This window comes from Sinocyclocheilus anshuiensis, unplaced genomic scaffold (assembly GCF_001515605.1).
Source record: "Sinocyclocheilus anshuiensis isolate Anshui unplaced genomic scaffold, SAMN03320099.WGS_v1.1 scaffold107, whole genome shotgun sequence".
In the NCBI taxonomy this organism is placed as follows: Eukaryota; Metazoa; Chordata; class Actinopteri; order Cypriniformes; family Cyprinidae; genus Sinocyclocheilus; species Sinocyclocheilus anshuiensis.
The window spans coordinates 1,852,113-1,875,673 of record NW_015549584.1 but is presented as its reverse complement, the minus strand read 5'-3'; the positions used below and the strand labels follow the sequence as shown (position 1 = coordinate 1,875,673).

The following is a 23,561-nucleotide window of genomic DNA, read 5'->3' as shown; positions in this document are numbered from 1 at the left end:
TTCAAAAGTATGTAATGTTGTATATAAAAATAGTTATTTATATTTTAACATTATATTATGCATTTATATTATTTTACGCTAAATTAACATAAAATATATTTTTGCTGAGATTTCATGTAGTGGCACAATTTTGCGTCGTGATTACGTAATGACGTCATCGCGCAATGACATCACAACGTCATTTAGCAACTTTTAGCAACAAATCGACCTTCCTTTAGCAACTTCCCCTGAAAATTAGTTGGCAACACTGATTAGTAGCGTCAAAGACATCCAGGAATGGGTGAGTATTTCGAAATACGGAGTGAATAACCTCAATTACGCAGGTCTTTCTTCAGCCTTGTCAATACTTTATAAATCCTAAATTTACAATCACAGTATGGACATAATATGTATTAGGTTTGATATGTGAATAAACAGCTAAGAGATGGCATGATGTCGGTATTTACTGCTTATCGCTGTAATCAGCTGTAGTCTGTAGCTCTTCTAGTTTCAGTTTTGCACTACAAAGAATCATATACTCAAATCAAGCTGCGCAAGTGCACTGAAGTTTACTGTTCGTGCGCAGTTAATTCAGCTGCAAATACAGCAGAACATTATTTTTGTAGGCATTAAAAGTAATAACATTTAACTTTGGTGCATGTAATTTCGATATTATGTCAATTCATTTGTTTGTTTTTGTCATCTGTTCTCTTCAGGTATCTCCAGGGATCACTGGCACAAGCGTCGTAAAACCGGAGGGAAAAGAAAGCAGTACCATAAGAAAAGAAAGTATGAACTGGGTCGCCCTCCTGCCAACACAAAGGTGCGATACTTTAGTTGACGAGCATCAAAGATCATCGTCCATAAGCATCAGGCTATGTGCGTCATTTCATATGGATTTGATTTAATGACTGCAAAGACTGTTAAATGCATAAAACTACATAAAGAATACATAAAAATGTATAATAACTAATAATGTACATAAAAATAAATAATTTTAATAATTATTTGTAAACTTTTTAGATCGGCCCCCGTCGTATTCACACAGTGCGCGTGAGGGGAGGCAATAAGAAATACCGCGCGCTGAGACTGGACAGCGGGAACTCCGCCTGGGGCTCTGAGGGTGAGTGCACATCCCTGCTCATAATAAATCTCTCTCTCTCTCTCTCTCTCTCTCTCTCTCTCTCTCATTCTAGCTCCAAAAGCAAGTTACTACGTTTGTATTACATTGACCTGACACAATGTTAAGCTAGAGAGGCATTGCAGTGTTTGCATAATTATTACGATTTATTACATAAAACCTTGTAAGCCCTTTATTTGTTAGCTTATTAATGTAGTGAACATTTTCTTTATTTGCTAATCAATAAATTGATCTCATTTATAAGATGAATTTTGTTTGTAGGTTTGTAAGTTTTAGGACTAAACTGACCAGCTCTATTGAATTACTTTATTATTGACTTTTTAAACGTGCAGACGTCCATTAAAATGCTAATCATTGTGGTCTACTGAAGGAGTGACCCAGTCAAACTTCTGTCGCAAACTTATAAATCGGTGTGTTTTGGTGCATTTCCACCCCCTCTAGCTTCCAGATGTCTTGCCAACTAATATTTTTATTGGTTGTCAGGACACTGAGTCTGTGTGTCAGTGCATTTAGAAGTATTAAAACCATGAAATGCCTTTAGACTGAGATCATGGAAGTGGTGCCTGGAAATTTTGTGTGAAGTCTCTGATGTAACACATCACTGTTAAACAAAACAATTTGCTTGTGCAGGGAAAACTGTTGAATTGACCTGTTCTTAAATGTCTGTCTCATGGGTTGCGTGGACATACCATGTGAATTATTTATTCACTGTGAGCAAATCTAAACATGACAATGGTGAAATCCTACTCTGGAAGTTCTCTGGGTTTTTTCTCTCGATTTTTGGCAATAATTAAAAGCACATGTAATTTTTCACTCTAACTCACAGGTTGCACTCGCAAAACCAGGATCATTGACGTTGTGTACAATGCCTCCAACAATGAGCTTGTGAGAACCAAGACCCTGGTGAAGAACTGCATTGTTCTGGTGGACAGCACACCGTTCAGGCAGTGGTATGAAGCCCACTACGCCATTCCACTGGGCCGCAAGAAAGGGGCAAAGCTGGTAGGCTTTCATTTCACAGCTCACACTATAAATAGATGAGCATGTGTTTTATTAGAGATGAAATTCAGGCGTCTCAGCCAGAGTGTTCATGCACCCTTACATGCATATTGCACACAAAATGACAAGAGCTTTTCCAAAAGCACGAGCTCCAATGTGTCATCTTTACATGGTTGCTACAATGCAAATTTTCAGAGGAGCTTGTAATTGCATTGGTGATTTATGAAACACTGGCAATTCAAGTGAGTAGAGCAAATTTGAACTTCATGCAATCAAAATACTGCAGACACCTAATAGTATCATAACACCTGCAGCGATTTAATAAATGGCAATATAAATGCACCTTTAGACTTTAGACCTCAACTTTAGAAGTATGGGTTAGTATGGCATCTTAAGCAAGAATAAACCAATATTGTTTTCTAATTAAGCTCTAATGTTCAATTCAGATATACAATTAAAGACTGGAACCTTGTTCAAACAATCCATTCCACATAAAACACCAGAATCTAAACCTTGAAGCTTTTAAGTGCATTATTTTGAGAAGTTGCCTTTGTAAATTTACATATGTATCTTCACCCCTCAGACTCCAGAAGAGGAGGAGATCTTGAACAAGAAACGGTCGAAGAAGGTTCAGAAGAAGATTGATGGACGCAGGAAGAAGAGCAAGATTAGCAGTTTGCTGGAGGAGCAGTTCCTGCAGGGCAAGCTTCTTGGTGAGTCTTCCACACTCTGAGCCATTCACAACCATCTCCATTTTCTTAAACTGATCGTTGAGAAGAGGATGTTTTTTCAACAGCATTAGATAGAGGTGACACATTTCCATTATTCCATTCAATCCATGGTCCAAAGCAAATAAACATTACAGTATGTGTCCTAATCCTTGCTGACTGATTTAGTAATATCACAGGATGTTCTCATTTTTATTATCATTTGAGGAACAAGAAACAAGCCAAACTGTGTTCTCACAGACTCATTTTCAGTTTTTTTCCGCGTTGTTCAAAACCAGTCAGACTGGTCTCAGTCAAAGACAAACCTTTGTTTAATTAGTCAAAGAGTCCCAGTGCTTCTAAGTTTGCTTTTTACTGTTCTACCGTCTCAGCTTGTATTGCGTCCAGGCCTGGCCAGTGTGGCAGAGCAGACGGATACATCTTGGAAGGGAAAGAGCTGGAGTTCTACCTCCGGAAGATCAGAGCCAAGAAAGGCAAATAGACTTAAGCAATATAACCAGAGCTCTACAGTGTGCGCATTTATGGGTAAAAATGGCTGTATGAATGTAAAAAGTAAAATTGAATGATTTCTAACAGCGAGCTACTTTCTAATTGGCTAACAAAATTTGCAGCTTTTTTTTTTTTGCTTCTTTTCCCCTGTAATATTGCAATTTGCACAATTTCAAATATATTGCACTTCCACTCACCTAAGTATGATCACTTCTGTATCCCACACTAACTGCACTTTCATGTTACAATTTACTATTGCTATTATCAGTGGCACCTGCAGGTGTACGGCTGTACGCACTGTGCGTACCATGAGCACTCAGACTAACCTGAGATTTTCCCCACAAACATTTCAGCAGTTATTATAGGCCTGTGTGTCCAGTATTTCTGTCGACTGAACCAGCCATGCCATTAATTATGAATTTATTAGTCTTTTGTATGACAAAGTCAATTTCTGCATATAAATATTACGCCAAATAGAAGCAGAAAATCGTGCTATACGCACTTTCATGAGATCGGGTTAGCCCACAACAATTAATTTGTTGACTATTTTACAAATGGGAATACAATGATTTCATGACAAAGTTCAAGCTACCCGTAACATTTATAGTGAAAAGTACTTTAAAAGCGTCTGGAATGCAATAAAGTAATTTTTTAAAGCTGTTTTTAAAGCATTTGCTGCATGGATTAAAAAAAAAAAGGCTAATAAATAATTCACATATCAGTACGCACTTTCATGAGATCGGGTTAGCCTACAACAATTAATTTGTTGGCTATTTTACAAATGGGAATACAACGAATTCATGACAATGTTTTACATTCACGCTACTCGTAAAATGCATAGTGAAAAGTACTTTAAAAGCGTCTGAAATGCAATAAAGTAACTTTAAAGCTGTTTTTAAAGCATTTGCTGCATGGATTAAAAAAAAAAAGGCTAATAAATAATTCACATATCAGACAAGATTGTGTTGCAACCAATTATTTTAATTTGAAGGTATTCAGAACAACATAAAAATCAGAAAATATAAGCAGCTATACAATTGACAAAGTTTTCCATATATGCCATTATATTTTGTGTTTTATTGTTTAATTGTACAGAATTATAAAATAAAACGCAAATTATAATCGGGCCTGTTTTAGACATCCATCAATTATGGTGATGAAAAAAATGACTCGCCATCTCCTCATTGGATGTGCCTTTAGAGAGAAATGCATCTTTACGGATTACAGAGTTTCTATTTTCGATTTGAATTATTTCGTTTTATTATAGCTTTCTATATATTTTTATCATGCCTGTGAGGCAATTCGCTGAGTTTAGGTTCATCATTGTGAAGCACTCCTCATCAAGACCGAGACGGCAGAAAGCATTTGTTTTCTTTATTTTATAAAAGCACAATGTTTTGTTGATATTGTGAGTGCACACAAATAAAATACAATTTAGAATGATGTATTATGATGTATTACTCTTAAAAAAATGCAAGTGATCGCGCTGGCGCCTCCATGTCCTGCAGAGTGTGCTTTAGCTTCCATTCTCCACACAAACGCAGCGCACATTTATATAGGTTAAACATTTAAACTAACATTGTGATATGCTTGAACTGTTTTATATCTATAGATTTTACTTTAGGCAAGTCGTGATGATTTGAGAAGGCTAAATTGTTCAAACATATAGGCTATGATCAATTCACTGTCTGCCGCTGGCCACTTGGTCATTACTTAAAAAAAAACAACAACTTGCATTTAACGAACAAAAAATGCTCCAAACGTTTTTCTAAATTAACTTTATAAAGAACGAAACTAAATATAATCACTTTTCCATTACATACAAAACTAAACTATTTTAATAGCTGGAACAGTAGGATAAGCTTGTTTGGGAGAAGGGGAAAAAAGACTGGCTAGGGCCTATATTTGATGCCCGTGCAGGGCTCTAATCACTTCATCCATCGCGGTTTTGTTCTCTGTTGTTTTCTTCTGTGAGCATGCTCTTGATATATGTATTTTAGCATTTTGTTGAGTAAACTGAACTATTTTAATAGCTGAAACAGTAGTATAAGATTTTTTGGGAAAAGGGGAAAAAAGACTGGTTAGGGCCTATATTTGAGGCCCGTGCAGGGCTCTAATCCACTTCATCCAACGCTGTTTTGTTCTGCGGCATATGTATTTGTATATGTATTTTACCATTTTGTTGAGTTTAAAACGTGTGACGCATTCGTTCTGCTCTCACTGATCATTTGGTAACCCCCCAAAAAAAACCTCTGTGCGGTGTGCGTACCCTCGGAAGAAATCCTGCAGGCGCCCCTGGCTATTATTAATGGCTATTATATTATTTTTTTTTCTTTGTTCTATTTATTCCTGTCACTGTCACTTCAGCTCATGTTTTGAGAGTCCAAATTAAAAAAATCAATTATGTACTTAACCCTCATGTGGTGTTTGGGTCCTTTTTGCTCTGAAAAAATTATCTTTTTCCCGAAAATACTAGTTAATGTTATCGCATTGGACTGAAATTTTGTGACTTCGTTCACAAAGGGTATAACTACTTCTAAAAAATTTTTTTATAATTTTCATACTTTTCTGGGGGAGATTTTTCACCTTGTTACACTTGTGATGTTCCAGAGCAAAAATGACCCGGCCTCAAAAAAATGCTTATAAATCACTCATTATGCTATATTATCAACAAAGATTGGATTCAATCTTTTTGTCAACTTCTTATCTTTCATTTAGGACTGGTTTTGTATTTATAACCCTGCTTCAAAAGAATCTTTCTTTCATCACTCCTTCTAGACAAAATATTATGACAATAGGTATTGAGGCTTTCATGTTCTCACAAAGCAGACAAAAGTTTACTAATAAATGCTTTAGTACGGAGCCCCTAAAGGGACGTGGTGGAAAAAAATCAGATTAAGTGAAAAAATTTGTGGTGGGAGGAAAAAATATTTGTCAGATTTTTTGCGTTCTCTCGCAAAACTTTTGCATTCCCTCGACAAACTTTGCGTTCCCTCGCAAAACGCAAATATCTTTTGCGAGAGAACGCAAAGGTTTTGCGAGGGAACGCAAAATATCTTTGCAAGAGAACGCAAAAGGGAACGCAAATATCTTTGCGAGAGAACGCAAAAGTTTTGCGAGGGAACGCAAATATCTTTGAGAGGGAACGTAAAAGTTTTGCGAGGGAACGCAAATATCTTTGCGAGAGAACGCAAAAGGGAACGCAAATATCTTTGCGAGAGAACGCAAAAGGGAACGCAAATATCCCCTGGTGCCATTTTGGAGAGTATCCACTGAACGCAAACTGCGTATGCTATTCTGTGTCAGCTGCGTCACGCAGATACATTGTTTTAATTCAAATCAAAGCGTAAACAACGTAGACATCGTATCCGCGTGACGCAGCTGACACAGAATAGCATACGCTGTTTACGTTCAGTAATATTGTGAAAATTATTCATAAATAATGCTTTTTTCACTCAAAAAATGAGGTGCCTACTCTCAGATAAACGAGGCCTACGATTAATCAGAAGCAAATATAAATACAAAACCAGTCCTAAATGAAAGAAAAGAAGTTGACAAAAAGATTGAATCCAATCTTTGGTGATAATATAGCATAATGAGTGATTTATAAGCAATTTTTTGAGGCCGGGTCATTTTTGACCGGGAACACCACTAGTGTGACTTTGTGCCATTTTGTACAAAATAAAAGCCTTTCAAAACAAACTCCCTGATTAAACATTAAAGTACACTAGTGTGATAAACAGTGCAAATTTTCATCAGTTTTTATTTAATATTGCGAAATTATTCATAAATAATGCTTTTTTCACTCAAAAAATGAGGTGCCTAGTCTCAGATACATGAGGCCTACGATTAATCAGAAGCAAATAGAAATACAAAACCAGTCCTAAATGAAAGAAAAGAAGTTGACAAAAAGATTGAATCCAATCTTTGGTGATAATATAGCATAATGAGTGATTTATAAGCAATTTTATGAGGCCGGGTCCTTTTTGCTCTGTAAACTCGTAAGTGTGATAGGGTTCTGAACACAACACAAGGGTTAAACAATGACAATAAAGTGATTGAATCTTGAATATGAATCATTCAGATTCCATGTAAAAAAAATATTTGTGAAATTATGAATAATTATTCTCATGCCTAATTGTATAAAACTAAAATTTATATATGACTCATCTCAGTTTTTTTTAGAGTGATGTTTTCTATGGTCTCATTTGTGATATTTAGTGTTTATTTGAAACCTGAAAGGATTGTTCACCCAAAAATGTGAATTTTGATTAATGGAGTGAGTAAATGAAAATTATTCCTTTAAGGATATGTTATGACAGATTTTCTGAGACGAATGATCCTCATCCTCTCCAAAAGGGGGCAGACTCCACCTAAGAATAGTCTGCAATAGTTTATTAAATTACAAAAGTTTTTCCTGCTCAGTTCATTTATATGGCTGGGACTAGTTCCAAGAAACTTTTAAAAGTAAAGGGAACATATGCAAATAATTTGCAAAATATCTTGCAATTTGATTCTCCAGTATATTGCATAGTGTTTAAACTGAATTGAATGATATTGGAGTCTGAGTAACACCATATTTATTTAGTTAAACAGTCAACATAATTACCACAGCTCTAAAATATACAATGATGAGCATTAGACCGCAATATTCAAGAGTCATTTATTTTCAGTGATTCAGAGATTGACAATTATTAATATTAAACTGTACATTTTATACATACGTTGAAGTGTGGTAGATATTAAAGCCATCAACCATTACAAAATAAAGAACTCTGTTTATCTGGGATGATGACAACCAAATGACAAAGCAATACAAACATTTGCAAACATTCACTGACAAAACACAGCAACACTAAATAATTGTTTCCAACACAACAGCCAACAAATCCGAAAAAGAGCTCTGAGAGGGAAATGTGGAACTCATCACTGATGAGCTGTGGTGGTTCTGAAGTTTCTATCAAACCATTCCAAAGTCACAATAGGATCTGAGCTGACCAGCTGGATTTATTAAGACTAGTGATGCCTTGATGACGACAAGGGAGTATCTCATGAGATTTTGAATATGTCTTTCAAAACACTGGAAAAAAAGCACAATTTCATAACATCCACAAATAAACACGCCACAACACAAACCCCTAATCATTTAACCTTCGTTGCTGTGGAATAGCAGCTTTTCGCGTAGTCAAGGAAGCAGATATTTCAGTCCAATTGAGGTGAGCCAACTATGCATTTCAGGGAACAAAAGACGAATTCTGAGAAGAAAAAAAAAACTAAACTCTTGATAGGTTGAAACTGCATAGATAAAAGAAAAGAGAGTTTTGGTCTAAAAGAAGACAATTGTGTTGATGGCCGACAAGGTAAGCTGGTCCTATGTTTCTGTGTACACTGACGGCATTTGGCTCAAGCCGCGATCGAAGCCGCCCACCTGAAAGAAAACACTCTCCTCTGTGCCCGGTGAGAACTGGCAACCTGATCCTATGATGTCCGGCACCAAGTTGAAACCTTTGCATTATGAAAAAAACAAAAGTAAATATGGAAAAATGTGTTAAACTTGTATTAAACTCTCAGAAAAAGTGCAAAAAAAATGTCCTGTTAGCCCATAAGTACCTTGAGGTATTAATTATGCTACTAATGTGCACTCATGAAGGGAAGATAAGGTTGTCTCTTTGAGGGTACAGCCCAATTTTTGCAGATTTGAAAAACACTAAGATGAAATACAACAAAAATAATTGGTAGGGCAGTGAAACTGGAGACAAACTGATGGGTAATATGGGAAAGAAAAACGACAAGATGACTCAGCCAGATCAGTTGAGCTGTTACTAACCATGTTGCCTATTACTGTTGATGTGCTGACATGAAGCTACAGTGCCATAATGTATAATGGCAAATGACTATATCAGGTACTTAATTTTATTGTGATATTACTTAATAAAAGGATTTGTGGAGGTAAAAGTGTAGTCACATTTACTGTTCTGCAAATTTTCACAGCCAAAATGCAGTCATTTCAATCTGCTCAATTTCAAGTCGGGGCAAAAGTAGTGAAGGCTAAACAAAGCATTATTCTATTTTAAATAAATATAAAAATTAATCATGCTCTGATACATTGCTTTAATGTCAAAAGCGGCGTTTTAAACCATCACTGGGCGAAAGATTTCCCCATGCCGATTTTGTAAAGGGTTTAAGCTGGTCACACAAATTCGCAGTGTTGACCAATAGAAAGCTGCTTGATAAAAGTGACTTCTTTGTGAGCTGTGCTTTATACAACGCTACTCTACTGACAATAGACACATTTTTATGCCCAAGTAATTTCACTAATGAGACTGCACTTTAAGGGGGTATTTGTGTACCTGTGGAAGAGGTGCTGGTGGAACAGCTCATGTGGAAGCCGTTGTGTTGGTTTGTGTTGAAGCTGTGGGACTCTGCAGGTTGATGGCCGCCACTGATGGACTGGTCCATTCTGTAGCCGTCGCCAAAATGGAAACAGCTCTGGAAATTGCCACGGTAATCTGTGTACACATACCCAAACACAAAGTAAAACATCAGAATCAAATGTCATTCAAACTTTTTTTTCTATATGTTCAAAACTTAAACGAGCGATGGCAAAAACCACAGAAAGCCTGCATTCCTGTTTGTATTTCTATTTTTGGACTATTCCCTTGTTTCTCTGGGGTTGCTTCCAGAAGTGTTAAACAAGTAGTCTCTCTCAGATGGGGGTCTTGGATTTGAGGTGGTACAGTACACACACATGTACATCTGTGTCCTGACAAGGAAGTTGAGCATTTCGCTTTCCCAGCAGTTCTTTTGACAGACAGCTGAGCTGTTTTGGACTGGGTGGTTTTAGAGCAAAAAGCTTCCTCTTGTGGTTCCAGGCGTCTCTTTCAGCCCACATGGTCTGGCTGATGCACACAGCACTGCAGAGACTACGCCAGCTCTCACACCGATGGGACTCTCTCTGACATCAAACACTGAGATTTGCTGAGATTTTTCAACAGGTATATTCCAATAGATCACAATTAAAGGCAGGCAACTGGAACTGTGAGAGTTTTGATATTTATTTGTGGTACTTGCTCAGAAAATCATGATTACTAATGTTGCTTTACAATGAAATCAAAATGGACAATTCCTTTTTTTATGGGATACTGCAGTGTTCCTTATAAATTACTGTATCTGTGCACATAATTTTAACCCCATAAAGCCTACTGTGTCAGATGTGACATGTGAACACTTACTGGAGTGAAGCAACTTCTTCAGTTTTTAGAAAAAGCATGTTGAAATGGGAGTATCAAATATGATATATCAGACTTTTGAAGAATGTTCATTGGTTCATCTCTTAATCATCACTGTATTGCACTGCATCAGATGTTTGCCCTACAATAAAAACTACAGGGCTTTGATCATAAAACCCAGCATTTTAATATCATCTTACCAATAAAGCAGACAAACAAAAATCCCATAGACTACTGAAAGAGGTATCTGAGGGACTAAATGATCTTAGCGACTTCGCAGTGGGCTCTTTTAATTTGGGCCAGTAAGCAACTACCTAACAAAGACTCAGAACAACTTGGCAACACATTAAAAAAACATTCTGAATAACTTAGAAAGCAAATAACAACACCCTGGCAACCAACCACAACACCCAAAAATCATCGTGACCACCACAAAGAATGGAAAAATCTAGTTTAATATCCACACTGAAAAAATGTTGGTGTAGGGTTTACTCTGAAATTATTTGTGAAATTTACTAACAATTTCTAAGTGAAAATTGTTTCAAAGAAATGGAAAGTAACACACTGAATAAAAATGTTGAAGTAGAAAGACTGAAGTAGTATTTTCTTGTAAAATGTAATCCGGTGTTTTCTTTTATTTACTTCTAAAAATACTTATTTTTTTTCACAGTGAGTTTTAAATCAGCCTGAAGGAAGTGCTGGACTTTTGATGTGTGTGAAGACTACCACCCAATAAAACCAGAGCAAACAAACACAGAAGGTCTCGTACCCTCACTTGAAGGCAGGTTGTGGAAGGCGGTGTAGGGTTTCTGGTGAGTGTGGAGGTGTTGCTGGCTGGAGGAGGAGTTCTGTTGCTTCTCTAGTGTTGGTGGAGGAGACGTGGCAGCCTTCAGCAGACTGATCCCTGGAGACAGCAGAGCTCCGGATAACCTGGAAGAGAGAAAGTGAGCGTTAACTATTAAGATTAATGGTGGAAGATAAGCAGGCCAAAACAATGCTATAAAATTTCATATAGAGTATATAATTTATACGAGTCCTGTGAATATTACTTTATAGTAACTTTATAGCCTCACCCCATCCTACCTTTAACCCTGAGAAAGATCTGAGAGGATTACCTCAGAAAAAGAGTCACATAGCCTAAAGTGAAACATTATTTATTTATTTCATGCATTTATTTTTTATTTACTCTAACATGCTTTATCCTTTTCCAATTCTCGTTATAATGGAAAGTCAAGAGCCTGGTTTTGATTGAGTACAAGCCCGTTCTTCACTCCAGATGCCACTTATACATAACATGCCCCTGACTTACTGTACACAGTGATGGCTTTGGGGAAGTTATGATAGCTTGCACACAATGGAACAAATAAAGGCTTTGTTAGTGCCATTAGATGCAGCTGTCACAAGCAAGTCTTCAAATATGCAAAACCAAGTTCCAGCGAGACGCGGAGTGCCAACCCAATGGCCCTGTGAAGTCGTTCCTGCCCCCTAAGTCAAGGCTCTCTGCCTTTAGTGCACACATCAAAGAGTCATATTCTGAATTTCAGAAATGAACAGAACAAAAACTAGCTCAAAGAATCGCCTGTTTAAACAGAAGTATGACAAACAGATGCTAGTCATGGAGAGATATTATGAGGACATATGCAGTTACAATATAAGATATGGAGGGACAGAGGAAATGAACAAATGAATGCACATTACTGCCTGTTCATTCTCCCTAACGATATATGAGATCAGTATTTAGAAACATGTTTACTTTTCTTACTTAAATAGTAAAGACCTCGTAGAATAAATATTAGGATTTTATAGCTTTTTCCATGGCACTCTTTGCTAAAACACATTCACTGTATAAGCTAGTCTACTCCCAAATACTGATCAAATTCACTTTTAGAAGATAAACACTACGGTTCAAAGGTTTGCAGTCAGCAAGATGTTTTTTAAACAAATTAATACTTTTATTCTGTAATTACACAGTAAATTTAGCGAAAATGACAGTAAAGACATATATAAATGCTGTTCTTTTGAATTTATCAAAGAAATCTGAAAAAAGAAATGTATCATAGTTTCCACAAAAATATTAAGCAACACAACTGTTGTCAATATTGCTAATAATAAGAGATGTTTCTTAAGCACCAAATCAGCATATCAGAATGATTTCTGAAGGATCATGTGACACTGAAGACTGGAGTAATGACTGCTGAATATTCAGTTTTGCCATCACAGGAATAAATTACATTTTAAAATATATTCAAGTAGAAAACATTTATTTTAAACTGCAATAATATTTCACAATATTACTGTTTTTACTGTATTTTTGATCAAATAAAAGCAGCCTTGGTGACCATAAGAGGCTTCTTTCCAAAACATAAAAAATCTTACCGACCCCAAACTTTTGAATGGTATTGTACACGTTATTATTTACAATCTTTCTTGTCTGGAAAAATTAAGCAAAAACATTGATGACTCATCCTGCACTGCACCAATTTTTGTCCAATCAAATGCTCTTGAATGAGAATGTCCCTCCACCAATATCGTGTGCAACCCAGCAGCAAGCAGCAAATGTTTGTTCATTGCTTTGATCCTTTGATATGTCCCACACAAACTACAAAAAACATAAATAAATTAGTGTTAATTAGGCCAGTGATATGATCTCATGTGAGTGATTTTAAACAAAAAAAAAAATAGAGCATGTACATTTAAACAGACACATTATAAAATTGCATTTAAATTGCCTTTTGTACTATAATCCACAGAGTTAAGACCTAGCGAAGTGCTAATGTGAAATTTGGACTCCAATGAGCTGATCATCTTTTTTATTTATGCTTCAGGCCTCGTGTGGGAGTGATATTTCCCATCATTCATTTGCCCAGAATCTGATAAGGACTTCCTTGGCTGTTACATCTGTTAGACCATTATGTCGTTTTTCACTCTTAGCCAAATTTACATTCCAAGGACTCGGTTTCATCACAAGTGCATAAAAAAAAATACACTTTTTTTTTTTTTTTTTAAACTGTGCTCGGATGTAACCCCATGAGTTCATGGGGCTCTTCTCAAACAGCCATGTCCTCAAAAGCGTTGCTAACATATTTCACAAGGCATGCAGCAAATATACATTTAGGAATTAGAGTTAGAAGGCTAGCCTGTGTTCGTATGCAGGAAAGCTGTTCGGATCTAGTCGCTGGCTGTGTATCTGACGTACGGCCATGTGTTTCTGCGGAGAGCACGGCGGCAGCGTTCCCCCTGGGAGATGCTGTCAGCACAAGCTCAGGAAACAGTTATACTGTTCATATTTTTACAAGCAGCCTCTATGTGCAGCTAAAGTGAATCATGCTATAATCACTGCCATCTGCAGCTCGCTAAGGCTCCAGGAATGAGGGGAATCTTTCATATGCAAGATTAATCTCTCCCTTCGGTATTTACCTTCACTGATCATCTGCTTTCACCTTCGCAGGCTCTTTTTGTGACTATACAGCCTGTGTCTCACGTCATAAGAGCTTGTATGGCTGCTGACCTACGGATCATCCAAAAGTTGATGTTCATCTAATCTTCAAAAGTGATAGAAAAGCATTTGGCTTGTTCAAGTATGACACTTAAGTCGAACTGGATGTAAACCAGGAAAGAAAAGTACAGTTGATGCTGTACGACTTTTACACTGTTATAAAACATTTCTGTTTCAAATAAATGCTGTTCTTTTGTACATTCTATTCATCAAAGAATCCTGAAAAAAGGTATCAAGGTTTCCATGAAAACATTAGGCAGCACAACTGACCCTTTGCAAAGACCCACCCCCTTCACGCAGTGAAAAATACATCGCGGAGCAAAGAGGAAACTGACACCGCGACAACAGACAAGACAGAACAGGTTATTTTTGGTATGAAAATCGTATTACAAATTTTGTCATTTTATAAGAAATTCAAACTATAAATACCATTTGGCTCTTTAATGTGTCGTGACAGATCGCTTTAGCGCCTCAGCACGTGAACAGATTTTTTTCATATTTACTAGTTATAGTATGGAGTAAACATGAATGAACATCAGAATGTGTCTTGTTTCAACCGCGGAAAGACGTCAATACACACCATTTTTTATACACACATTAAAGGGGTCATATGATGCGATTTCAAGTTTTCCTTTCTCTTTGGAGTGTTACAAGCTATTCGTGAATAGATAAGATCCCTAAAGTTGCAAAGACTAAAGTCTCAAACCCAAAGAGTTATTCTTTATAAAAGTTAAGACCCGTCCACACCCTCCTAAAACGCCTCGTTTAAACACGCCCCCACATGTCTACGTCACTGTGTGGGAAGATTTGCATAACGCCGCCCAAATGTTCACGCAAAGAAAGAAGGCGTAACTTTGATTCTCGCTGTAGTATTGTTGCTGCCGCCCTGTAAGTACGCTTTCATATTTAAAGGATTTGCCACTGACTATTCAAACGCGAGGTTTGAGCAGTGTAGAGCAGTGCTAGTTGTCTGTTGTTTCTCCGATCACAAATGCAGACATGGTTTTAAGTTTGCGCGATGCAATGCAACGCGTAAAAAGACAGTATAAGTCATTATAATCAGTAATTATGTCCCCAATGGATGCTACAAATGCCTCGTTTGTAATGGGTTTTATTGGTTTTGTCTCGTCGTACTGGCACATGGCATCACAGTATGGTAGGGGCGTAACATTTCCATCACACGCTTGAGGTATTTGGCCAATCACAACGCACTGGATAGCTGGCCAATCAGAGCACACCTCGCTTTTCAGAACGATGAGCTTTGTAAAAATTGACGCGTTTCAGAAAGGCGGGGCATAGAGGAGAAACAATAATGTACAGTATGTGGAAAATAAATGTTTTTTGAACCTTAAACTGCATAAACACATTTTATTACACCAGATACACAAAATAATGTTATTTTTTAGCAATGTCATATGACCCCTTTAATCTACTCTCCTGTCTGGTTTGTTTGTCTGACAAAATGGCCGATTCGGCGACTGGGCTGGCATAAAGTTGGCTTGACGTTGGATGTTCGATATTCGCAAATTTAGGGACCGCTCTAAAGATACATACGACATTGGTATACACTTTTCTAACTTCAATATATATATACTATATATATACTATACTATATATACTACTAACACATATATATATATATAATATGATACACTGTACCTATCATTATTTTGGCAAAAACATGCCATTTGGGAATTAAAATAAACTTCCAGAAATTTTAAATAAATAAATTTTCATTTAAATTAGATATTTATTTACATTTTCTATTGATCGCAGCAGCAGTAATTCAACAAAATATAGCCATATCCTCCATTCAGAATCAGCAAGATGGGGAATTGAGTCATGCAAAATTGTACTTATGACTGATTTTTGAGCCTTCTAAACTGGTTATTTTGAGTCAAGAGTGATGGGATAGGAGACTTTGGTCTACTATCTTAAAAAAGGCAATGATGATGAGTCGACTTCAGGAACTTCAAAGCATAATGACCTAACCCTTAATAGTTTGCTTGTGAACAAAGTGTTTACAAATGGTATTTCTTCAAAGTAGCAGATTGAGTAATAAAGGCAAAGTGTTAAATGCTGACAGTGATTCAGTGAATGTGACTCCATGGGAACATGTGTGAATATCCCAGAGCATCGCTCAGTTGACATGAGTAAGTCCTTACTCAGCACAGCAGACATGATTCAGTGAATGGGACGTGCTCCATGTTAAAGAACATAGTTACTTTACATCTGGCTCAGAAAGTAACCACCAAAAGGATCAAAGAACTACTGTCTAAATGGGACATAGCAACTTTAAAAAACTAACATTAATGTGGACAAACCATTGGGGGTTTGAAGTTAAGTTTACACTGCTGACACACATTGAAAAGTTAAATTTTGGATGATGGAATAATACTGTTATTAAATGCAGACTGCGAGGTTCATGAAAAGCTCAGTCGTAGTGTCACATTCCAGTTTAAGCCCTGTTAGAGGGGTCAAAGACCTTACAAATCGTGCAACAGAGGTGCTGCTTTGAGGGGTGAGGCAGTCCTTATGCTCAAACAGACAAATCCTCCAGGAGTCGGCTGGAGACAAAATAGATCAAGATGGAGTTTTTTTCCCCCACATCCTTTTTGAAAGAAGATTCATGAAGAAGAGTGCTCTGTTCTCAGTTTGTCTTGTCTCACCTGTCAGGTTGTGCTCTGCTGGGAGACGGCGTGTATGAGAGAGCGTGGATATCCCCGGTGTCTCACGGTAAGCTCTTCTGATTGAAGAACGAAGTGGCCGCTGACTTGGCATGGGTCGGTGGGAACCTTTCTGGTTCTGGTTAGCAGACTAAAGCCACTCGTGAGAGATCAGGCCCTTACTGATCCAAGCCTATTGCTTGCTTCCAAGCACTCAAAAGCTAAAGTGCTCAAACGCTCAATGCGCAGTCAAGCGGGGAAATTAGTTTAAGATACAATGTAATAGTATAGCTACTGTTTAGATCAGCGGGTGATACTGAAACCTGCTGAAATGGACTCAAGTTCATGGAATTTTATTCTTTATGACTATATTTTATGACACTAAATGATGTTTTATTAACAAAGTTCAGGAGGAGCATGTTCAGATAATTAACCTAATTAACACAAGAGGAGCACAATCAGTAATCAACCTAATTAACAAGATAAGAGGTTTATATACGCATACACAGCAGACCTACCTCTGTTCCTTGACAGTTTTCCAGCATCCCTCCACTACCCCTTCTCCGCACTTACAACTATTCCTATCCTAACCTGTGGGGGGGGGGTACTCTGGGTTCGGAGCCTTCCCCTCGGACAGCACGCAAAATACGCATAACCTTTACTCTGTTTATTATATGTAAGTGTGAACTCGTGAATCAGACTTTTATGAGACTAAATATATGTAATGTTAGTCAAAAGTTTAGAATTACTAGGATTTTCTTAATGTTTTTGAAATAAGTCTCTTACCAAAGCTGCATTTATTTAATAAAAATACAGTAAAAACTGTAGTATTGTGTGATATTATAACTAACTGTTATATATTTTAATATATTCTAAAATGTCATTTATTTCTGTCATGACAAAAATTCAAAGGTTTTCAGGGTCAAATGATCCTTCAGAAATCCTTCTAATATGCTAATCTGATGCTCAGTTATTACCAATTGGTGCTCAATTATTAATAATTGTTCTTATTATCAGTATTGAAAACAGTTTTTGCTGCTAATTTGTTTTAATTATATTTTGTGAAAACCATGATATATATTTTTCAGAATTCTTTGATGGATAAAAAGGGGGGAAAAGCGCATTTATTTTTTATTATTCATTTTTTAAATGTATTTTTTGTAACATTATAAATGTCTTTGCTGACACTTTATAAATAAAATGGTTAATTTTTCTTTTCTTTCTTTCTTTTTTTTTTTAAATCTTACTTAACCTAAACATCTGAATGGTAGTGCATCATGGTTTCCACAAAAAATATTAAGTGGAAAAAATAGTTTTCAACATTGATAATAATAAGAAATTTTTCTTGAGCACGAAATGAATGATTTATGAAGTATCATGTGACACACTTAAGACTGAAATAATTCTATTTTGTCTTGAGATAAATAAATTACATTTTAAATAAATATATTAAAATAAAAATTGTTTATTTGAAATTGTAATAATATTTTACAGTATTACTGTTTTACCGTATTTTTGGCAAAAATTATTGCAGCTTTGGCGAGCATAAAAGACTTCTTCCAGAAACATGAAAATCCAACCCCACATTTTTGAACAGTAGTGAATATAAACTTACTCCAATAAAAAATATGAATTTTTTTATATCCTCTCGTTAATACAAACCTGTTTCTCATTACCATTAAGGTACACCAGGATCGGCTATTCCTAATTTTACTGTAAAACTGTCACCTACAAAGCACGTAAATGAAGCCGTTGAGGTGCCAGTGCCACCCATTAAGCCCCTCGGCCCTTCTGCCTCCCTCCATCTCAAACTTCACACAACGGAGACCGCTAGATGTATTTTCACTGGCATATTTTTGAATATTAGCTTCAGAAAATGACACTGGTATTTGCGAAGTAAAAGGAGTCTAAATGGGCCATTTCAGCCAGGGTAAACACATTTAGCAATGAGGTCAGAGGCTGCAGCAGTGGAGTCAAGCAAGTTAGATAATTTTGTCAAAATGTTTAACGTCCTGCTAAACCATTTGGGAAAAACAAGAGCGGCAGCTGCTGTTGACTTTGGCAGCCAAGTGTATACTCTAGGCTTTAAACATGTAAATCAAAATGCTCCATCTTCAAATGTAAGTAGACGTTTCATACCTGGTTAGTTGTAGGTCCTGGCAGAGATGTGGCGTTAGATGGATGGCATAAAGCGTGCTATATGTGTGTGTACATTTCTAATCTGGAACCCCAACTCTAATGACTTCCGCAAACAAGACGGACATTTTCTTAACACTGCGTTGTCAGCGCGACTGTATGGGGAAGTTATAATATTACAGCTGACACTAGACTTACTAGGTGGATAAAATACTACATTTCAAGCTCAACATATGCTCATTACTTCCAAAAAAAGTTCATGTCCACCTTCATCTCATGCTTTGTGTGAAGGGTGTGTATAATCTTACGTTTTCGCAGACTTAAACCTTCAGCATCAGTGAATAGCAGAGTCCTCCGTACGCTCGAATATGTCATCGTGACCTTCAGTGCAATAGCATATAGAGTTACACGCGTATCCTCTGAGCTGGTTTCGTTCAGCTCTCATTCCTCTCCAAGTAGCAGTAATTGTTTGTGGAGCTTTAAAATGGCTCGCTAATTTTCTTGAGCTTTTTTTGCGTTCTTTACGTGACCTGGAAAAACAGCTCACCTTCCAAAAAGGTTTTAAAGAAAATGACAACTCACTGCTGCCTGGGCATATTTTATGGATGTTGGAGTATTTTTGCTAGAAATTGACGTATCCAATGGGAAATTTAAATTTGAAATTTCAAGATGAAAAAAAAAAATGTACACACATTAACAGTGCATCATGTTTTTGTTTTCCATGGGAATCAAACCCACAACCTTGGCGTTGTTAGCACGATGCTCTACCACTTCTAAACAGAAAGAGAAAAAGAATAAGAGTACAGCTCATTATTGTTTCAATAGGGTCATGTTGTTTACAAGCTCTTGAATAAGTTTCTGTTCTAAGATGTGGGTGAAATTAGTTAATTTACTTAACACTGCACTTTTGCTTTTGTTTAACTATGATAAAGAACAGAAAAATCCCATTTAAATCGGATGCTTTGAAAGAACAGATCTGTTCTATTTTTTTTCTCCTTTTCTCTTTCTCACTTCCAGCATCTCTGTTTGTCACTATACACATTGTGCGTCTTGATGACACATTGGATTTGCAGCTCTGGACTTGGCTGGTCCAGAGGGAAATCATGGTTTTTAATGGGAAACATGCCTCAGTTCTGTTAGGGACATATTAGGCTTCATTGTATTCGTCCTCTGAGTGTTCCAGAACACTAAACACAGCTGCACTCTTAAAAATAAAGGTGCTTTAAAGGTTCTTCACAGCGATGCCATAGAAGACCCATTTCTGGTTCTACAAAGAACCATTCAGTCAAAGGTTCTTTAAAGAACCATCTCTTTCTTACCTTGTTATAATCTGAAGAACCTTCTTTCTCCACAAAGAACCTTTTGTGAAACAGAAAGGTTCTTCAGATGTTAAAGGTTCTTTATGGAACCATTTAGACAAAAAGGTTCTTCTATGGCATCGTGAAGCACATTTATTTTTAAGAGTGTTGAGGACAGAGAGTAACAGAGGTGCACTTGAAAATCTTTTTTGGGAACATGGTCCTGCTTTAATTACACAGCACTGACACCTCCAAACTGAAGCCAAGAGCACAGAGTTGGTTTATGTTGTGTTAGGGTGACATTGGTTTAATCTAGATTTGCTGGATAAATACACACTGAAGCCAGAGCAAGGGAAGAGCGCAGCCGCACGCATCAAATGCATCGTAGGGTGTGTGTTTTAGGAGCGTGTTACAATGAAAACAAACGCTCTGTATGGACAAGGGAAAAATCTGCCGGTGGTGCTTTGGATGGTAAATAAATCCAGGCCCCTAAATCAATATGGTTCCTACACACAGTGAAAAACACATAAGACAGCACACATTACCAAAGAAAATCTCCTGTTATGAGAAAAACCTTGCAGAATTGCAATAGTAACAAGATCCCGGATGTGACTAGTTATTCCGAAGCAATTTGATGACATCAAAAAGCACACGTGCATTTCGTAGTTATTAGATTAAAAAAAAAAAAAAAAGCTCGTTAATATTCAGGTGTATTTTTCAGAGACTCTTTCTGCTAGTTACATTGTTACACCAGTAAGTGACGACAAATGATTGTCTTTACAAGCGAGTCAATGAATCAACACATCTGATTCATTCTAAAACAGATTCATTCAGGAATGAAAGAAGTGACTGTCTTTATGAGTGAGTCAGTAAATCATTCCCTCAACCAATTAGTTCCAAACATTTAGCTCAAAACAAAACACCAGAAAAAGAGTGAGTCAATTAATCGTTTACTCAATGATTCATTCAAATGACTGATTTATTCAGGAATTGATCAAAAACTGTCTGAATTCAGAAAATAAAACATGCTAGTGACCTACTTACTATTTGTACTACATCTATTATGGCAGAAATAGTAAGAGTAATATGCTAGTATCCTATTCTGAATTCAGCCACGGATTCATTCCAGAAAGAAAAAAGTGACCCGTCTTTATTCAAATGAATTCAAATTAATCATTAAAAAACATGCATTCATTCAGGAATGAAACAAGTGAAAATCTTCATAAGTGAGTCAATTAATCATTTACTCAATGATTAATTCAAAATTACTCATTCATGCCAGACTGAAATCAATGAATCATTACCGATTCATTCAAAAACAGTGGCTTAATTCAGCATACTACTTATTATTTGTACTAGGGCTGTGCCAGCAAGTATCCATCCATTATGAGCGAATCACATGATGATTCATTCAAAAACATGGATTCATTTAGGAATGAAACAAGTGAAATCGTTATGAGTTAATAAATCACTCCCTCAACCAGTTACTTCAAAACATTGATTTATACCAGAAAAAGTCTCTTTATGAGTGAGTCAATTAATAATTTACTCAATGATTCATTCAAATAACTGATTTATTCAGAAATTGATCCAAAACCGTAGATGCATTCAGAAAAGCATACTAGCATACTACTTACTATTTGTACTATTTGAACTATGTCTTTATATGGCAAAAATAGTAAGAGTTGTATGCTAGTATCCTATTCTGTATTCAGCCGCTGATTCATTCCAAAAGAAAAAAGTGACCCTGGCTTTATAAACGATTCCAACGATTCATTCCGAAACACAGATTCATTCAGGAATGAAACAAGTGAAAATCTTTATAAGTGAGTCAATAAATAATTTACTCAGTGACTACTTTAAAACCCCTTATTCATGCCAGATTGAAACAAGTCTATCTTTAAGAGTGAATCAATGAATCATTAACTTAATGATTCATTCAAAAACAATGGCTTAATTCAGCATTCTATTCAGTGTTTGTGCTATATGTTTAAAAGCAAAAACAGTTAGAGTAGTGTGCTAGTGTGCTCTTCTGAATTCATTCAGCCACTGATTTTTCCCAGAGAGAAACAACTGATTGTCATTATGAGTGAGTCAAATTCATTCAACTGATTCATTGAAACAATGATTCATTCAGGATGAAACAAGTGACTACTGAGTGAATCATTATATAATTACTTTTTAATTAGACTAAAGTACAACATTTCATCATCATTAATTTCTCACTTTGTCAGACATCTCAGATTGTTCACAGAGCATATCGCAATGCAGGGTAGGATTGCCTTTTCCTCAAAGGATCCATGAAATGCCAACTTTGGTCAAAAGGAGATATCTTTTAGAGATATAACAGTGTGTGTAACTATGCCTACAGTGATATCTGTTACTGTGATGACAACCTTCATCCATTCTGACGTCATCTACACTGATCTCATCCACCCTGCGTGTATGTCAGAGCAACTGGGAGTAAACATGACGCTCGGAGGGTTAGGTACTCACCCTTCCCGGGTGTTCTCAAGGCCAGACAGCGGGGAGAGATGGTGGGGGCTGCCAATGTCGCAGTCCAGGCGGGGCTGCCTGGGGGGCAGGTCAGGTCCAGAAGAGAGCAACTCAAGTGGGGCTCCATTATGTGTCGTGCTGGAGCCGGCGTACAGGCCTGGAAGACAAACAAAATTAATGCGCAAAACATGCCTGATAAACCTCAAGGAGCCCTCAAGAACGGCACATTGACCAAATTAAATCTCCACAAAACAGCCCTTAATAGCAACAAGCGCTTGTTATGACAACACAAACTCACCACGGCCCTTTTGGATGAAACAAAATGTTCCTGTTCTGTGCTGTTAGCAATTTACTGTACATGATTTATGTTACCGTGCGGAATGGATTTGATTGACTGTTGCTGTTTTGAACGTAACGTCTTTGACAGATCAGTTCAATTTTAATGGAATGGCAGAACTAATAAGTAGAGACAGATCTACTTGAAGCTACTTGTATTGAAATGAAAGGAACAGGTAGGCTGGATCTTTAGCCAAGGACACATAACCTTGAAGCGAAAAACAGCGGACGCATCAACTTCATCCGCAGTTTATAATGGAAATAACAGTGAAGATCAGAGCTCCAAATTCTCCAAATGTCATCCCGCCATAGATTATACTACTGTACGCAAACTGGGCCAGATGAAAATGATAGTCGCTCGTTCTGCAAAGGGGCTTCTACCGTCCCCGGGCTTCTTGTGCAGCCTGAGAGACTGACAGGCGGACACTGTTCCCGGTTGCTCCGGCTGTTAATGTGTTCCTCTGAATTTGCCCAGTAATTGTTTTCCCAGAAGCCCTCTGGAGGGACGGCTGTGCATTGACGGTCGTCAGCGGCTCGTCCCAGCAGCCCATCTCTTTGTGCTCCTCTT

The 23,561-nt window shown here is 37.0% G+C and overlaps 2 protein-coding genes across 5 annotated transcripts in view; one reads left to right on the top strand and one right to left on the bottom strand.

Annotated features, from left to right (window-relative positions):
- Positions 1–191: 191 nt before the first annotated feature.
- On the top strand, positions 192–11,318 carry rps8b (ribosomal protein S8b). Of its 2 annotated transcripts, none has more exons than XM_016446272.1 (6): positions 192–280; positions 696–802; positions 1,003–1,102; positions 1,947–2,122; positions 2,703–2,832; positions 11,236–11,318. In XM_016446272.1, exons 1-6 carry the CDS (start codon positions 277–279, stop codon positions 11,253–11,255), a joined length of 537 nt encoding a protein of 178 aa, XP_016301758.1. In that variant the 5' UTR covers positions 192–276; the 3' UTR covers positions 11,256–11,318. The 2 variants fall into 2 exon arrangements, with proteins under 2 accessions (XP_016301758.1, XP_016301757.1); XM_016446271.1 differs by lacking the exon at positions 11,236–11,318 and adding an exon at positions 3,219–3,736.
- Positions 7,901–23,561, bottom strand: part of glis1b (GLIS family zinc finger 1b) — a 78,137-nt gene continuing 62,476 nt past the window's right edge. For 2 of the 3 annotated variants that reach the window (XM_016446226.1, XM_016446228.1), the window contains exons 8-11: positions 22,658–22,814; positions 11,335–11,495; positions 9,687–9,845; positions 7,901–8,841 (exon numbers count right to left, since the gene is read on the bottom strand). In XM_016446226.1, the coding sequence (XP_016301712.1) occupies positions 8,708–8,841; positions 9,687–9,845; positions 11,335–11,495; positions 22,658–22,814 (611 nt within the window). In that variant the 3' untranslated portion in view covers positions 7,901–8,707. Of the gene's footprint in view, positions 8,842–8,946; positions 9,044–9,686; positions 9,846–11,334; positions 11,496–22,657; positions 22,815–23,561 lie in introns of all 3 variants that reach the window. The other variant, XM_016446229.1, reaches the window with a different exon arrangement.

Excerpts from the sequence above, each read along its gene's own strand:
- rps8b (XM_016446271.1), top strand. Across the intron at positions 1,103-1,946 it reads CTCCGCCTGGGGCTCTGAGG|GTTGCACTCGCAAAACCAGG; the intron begins GTGAGTGCACAT and ends TCTAACTCACAG. Across the intron at positions 2,123-2,702 it reads GCAAGAAAGGGGCAAAGCTG|ACTCCAGAAGAGGAGGAGAT; the intron begins GTAGGCTTTCAT and ends TTCACCCCTCAG.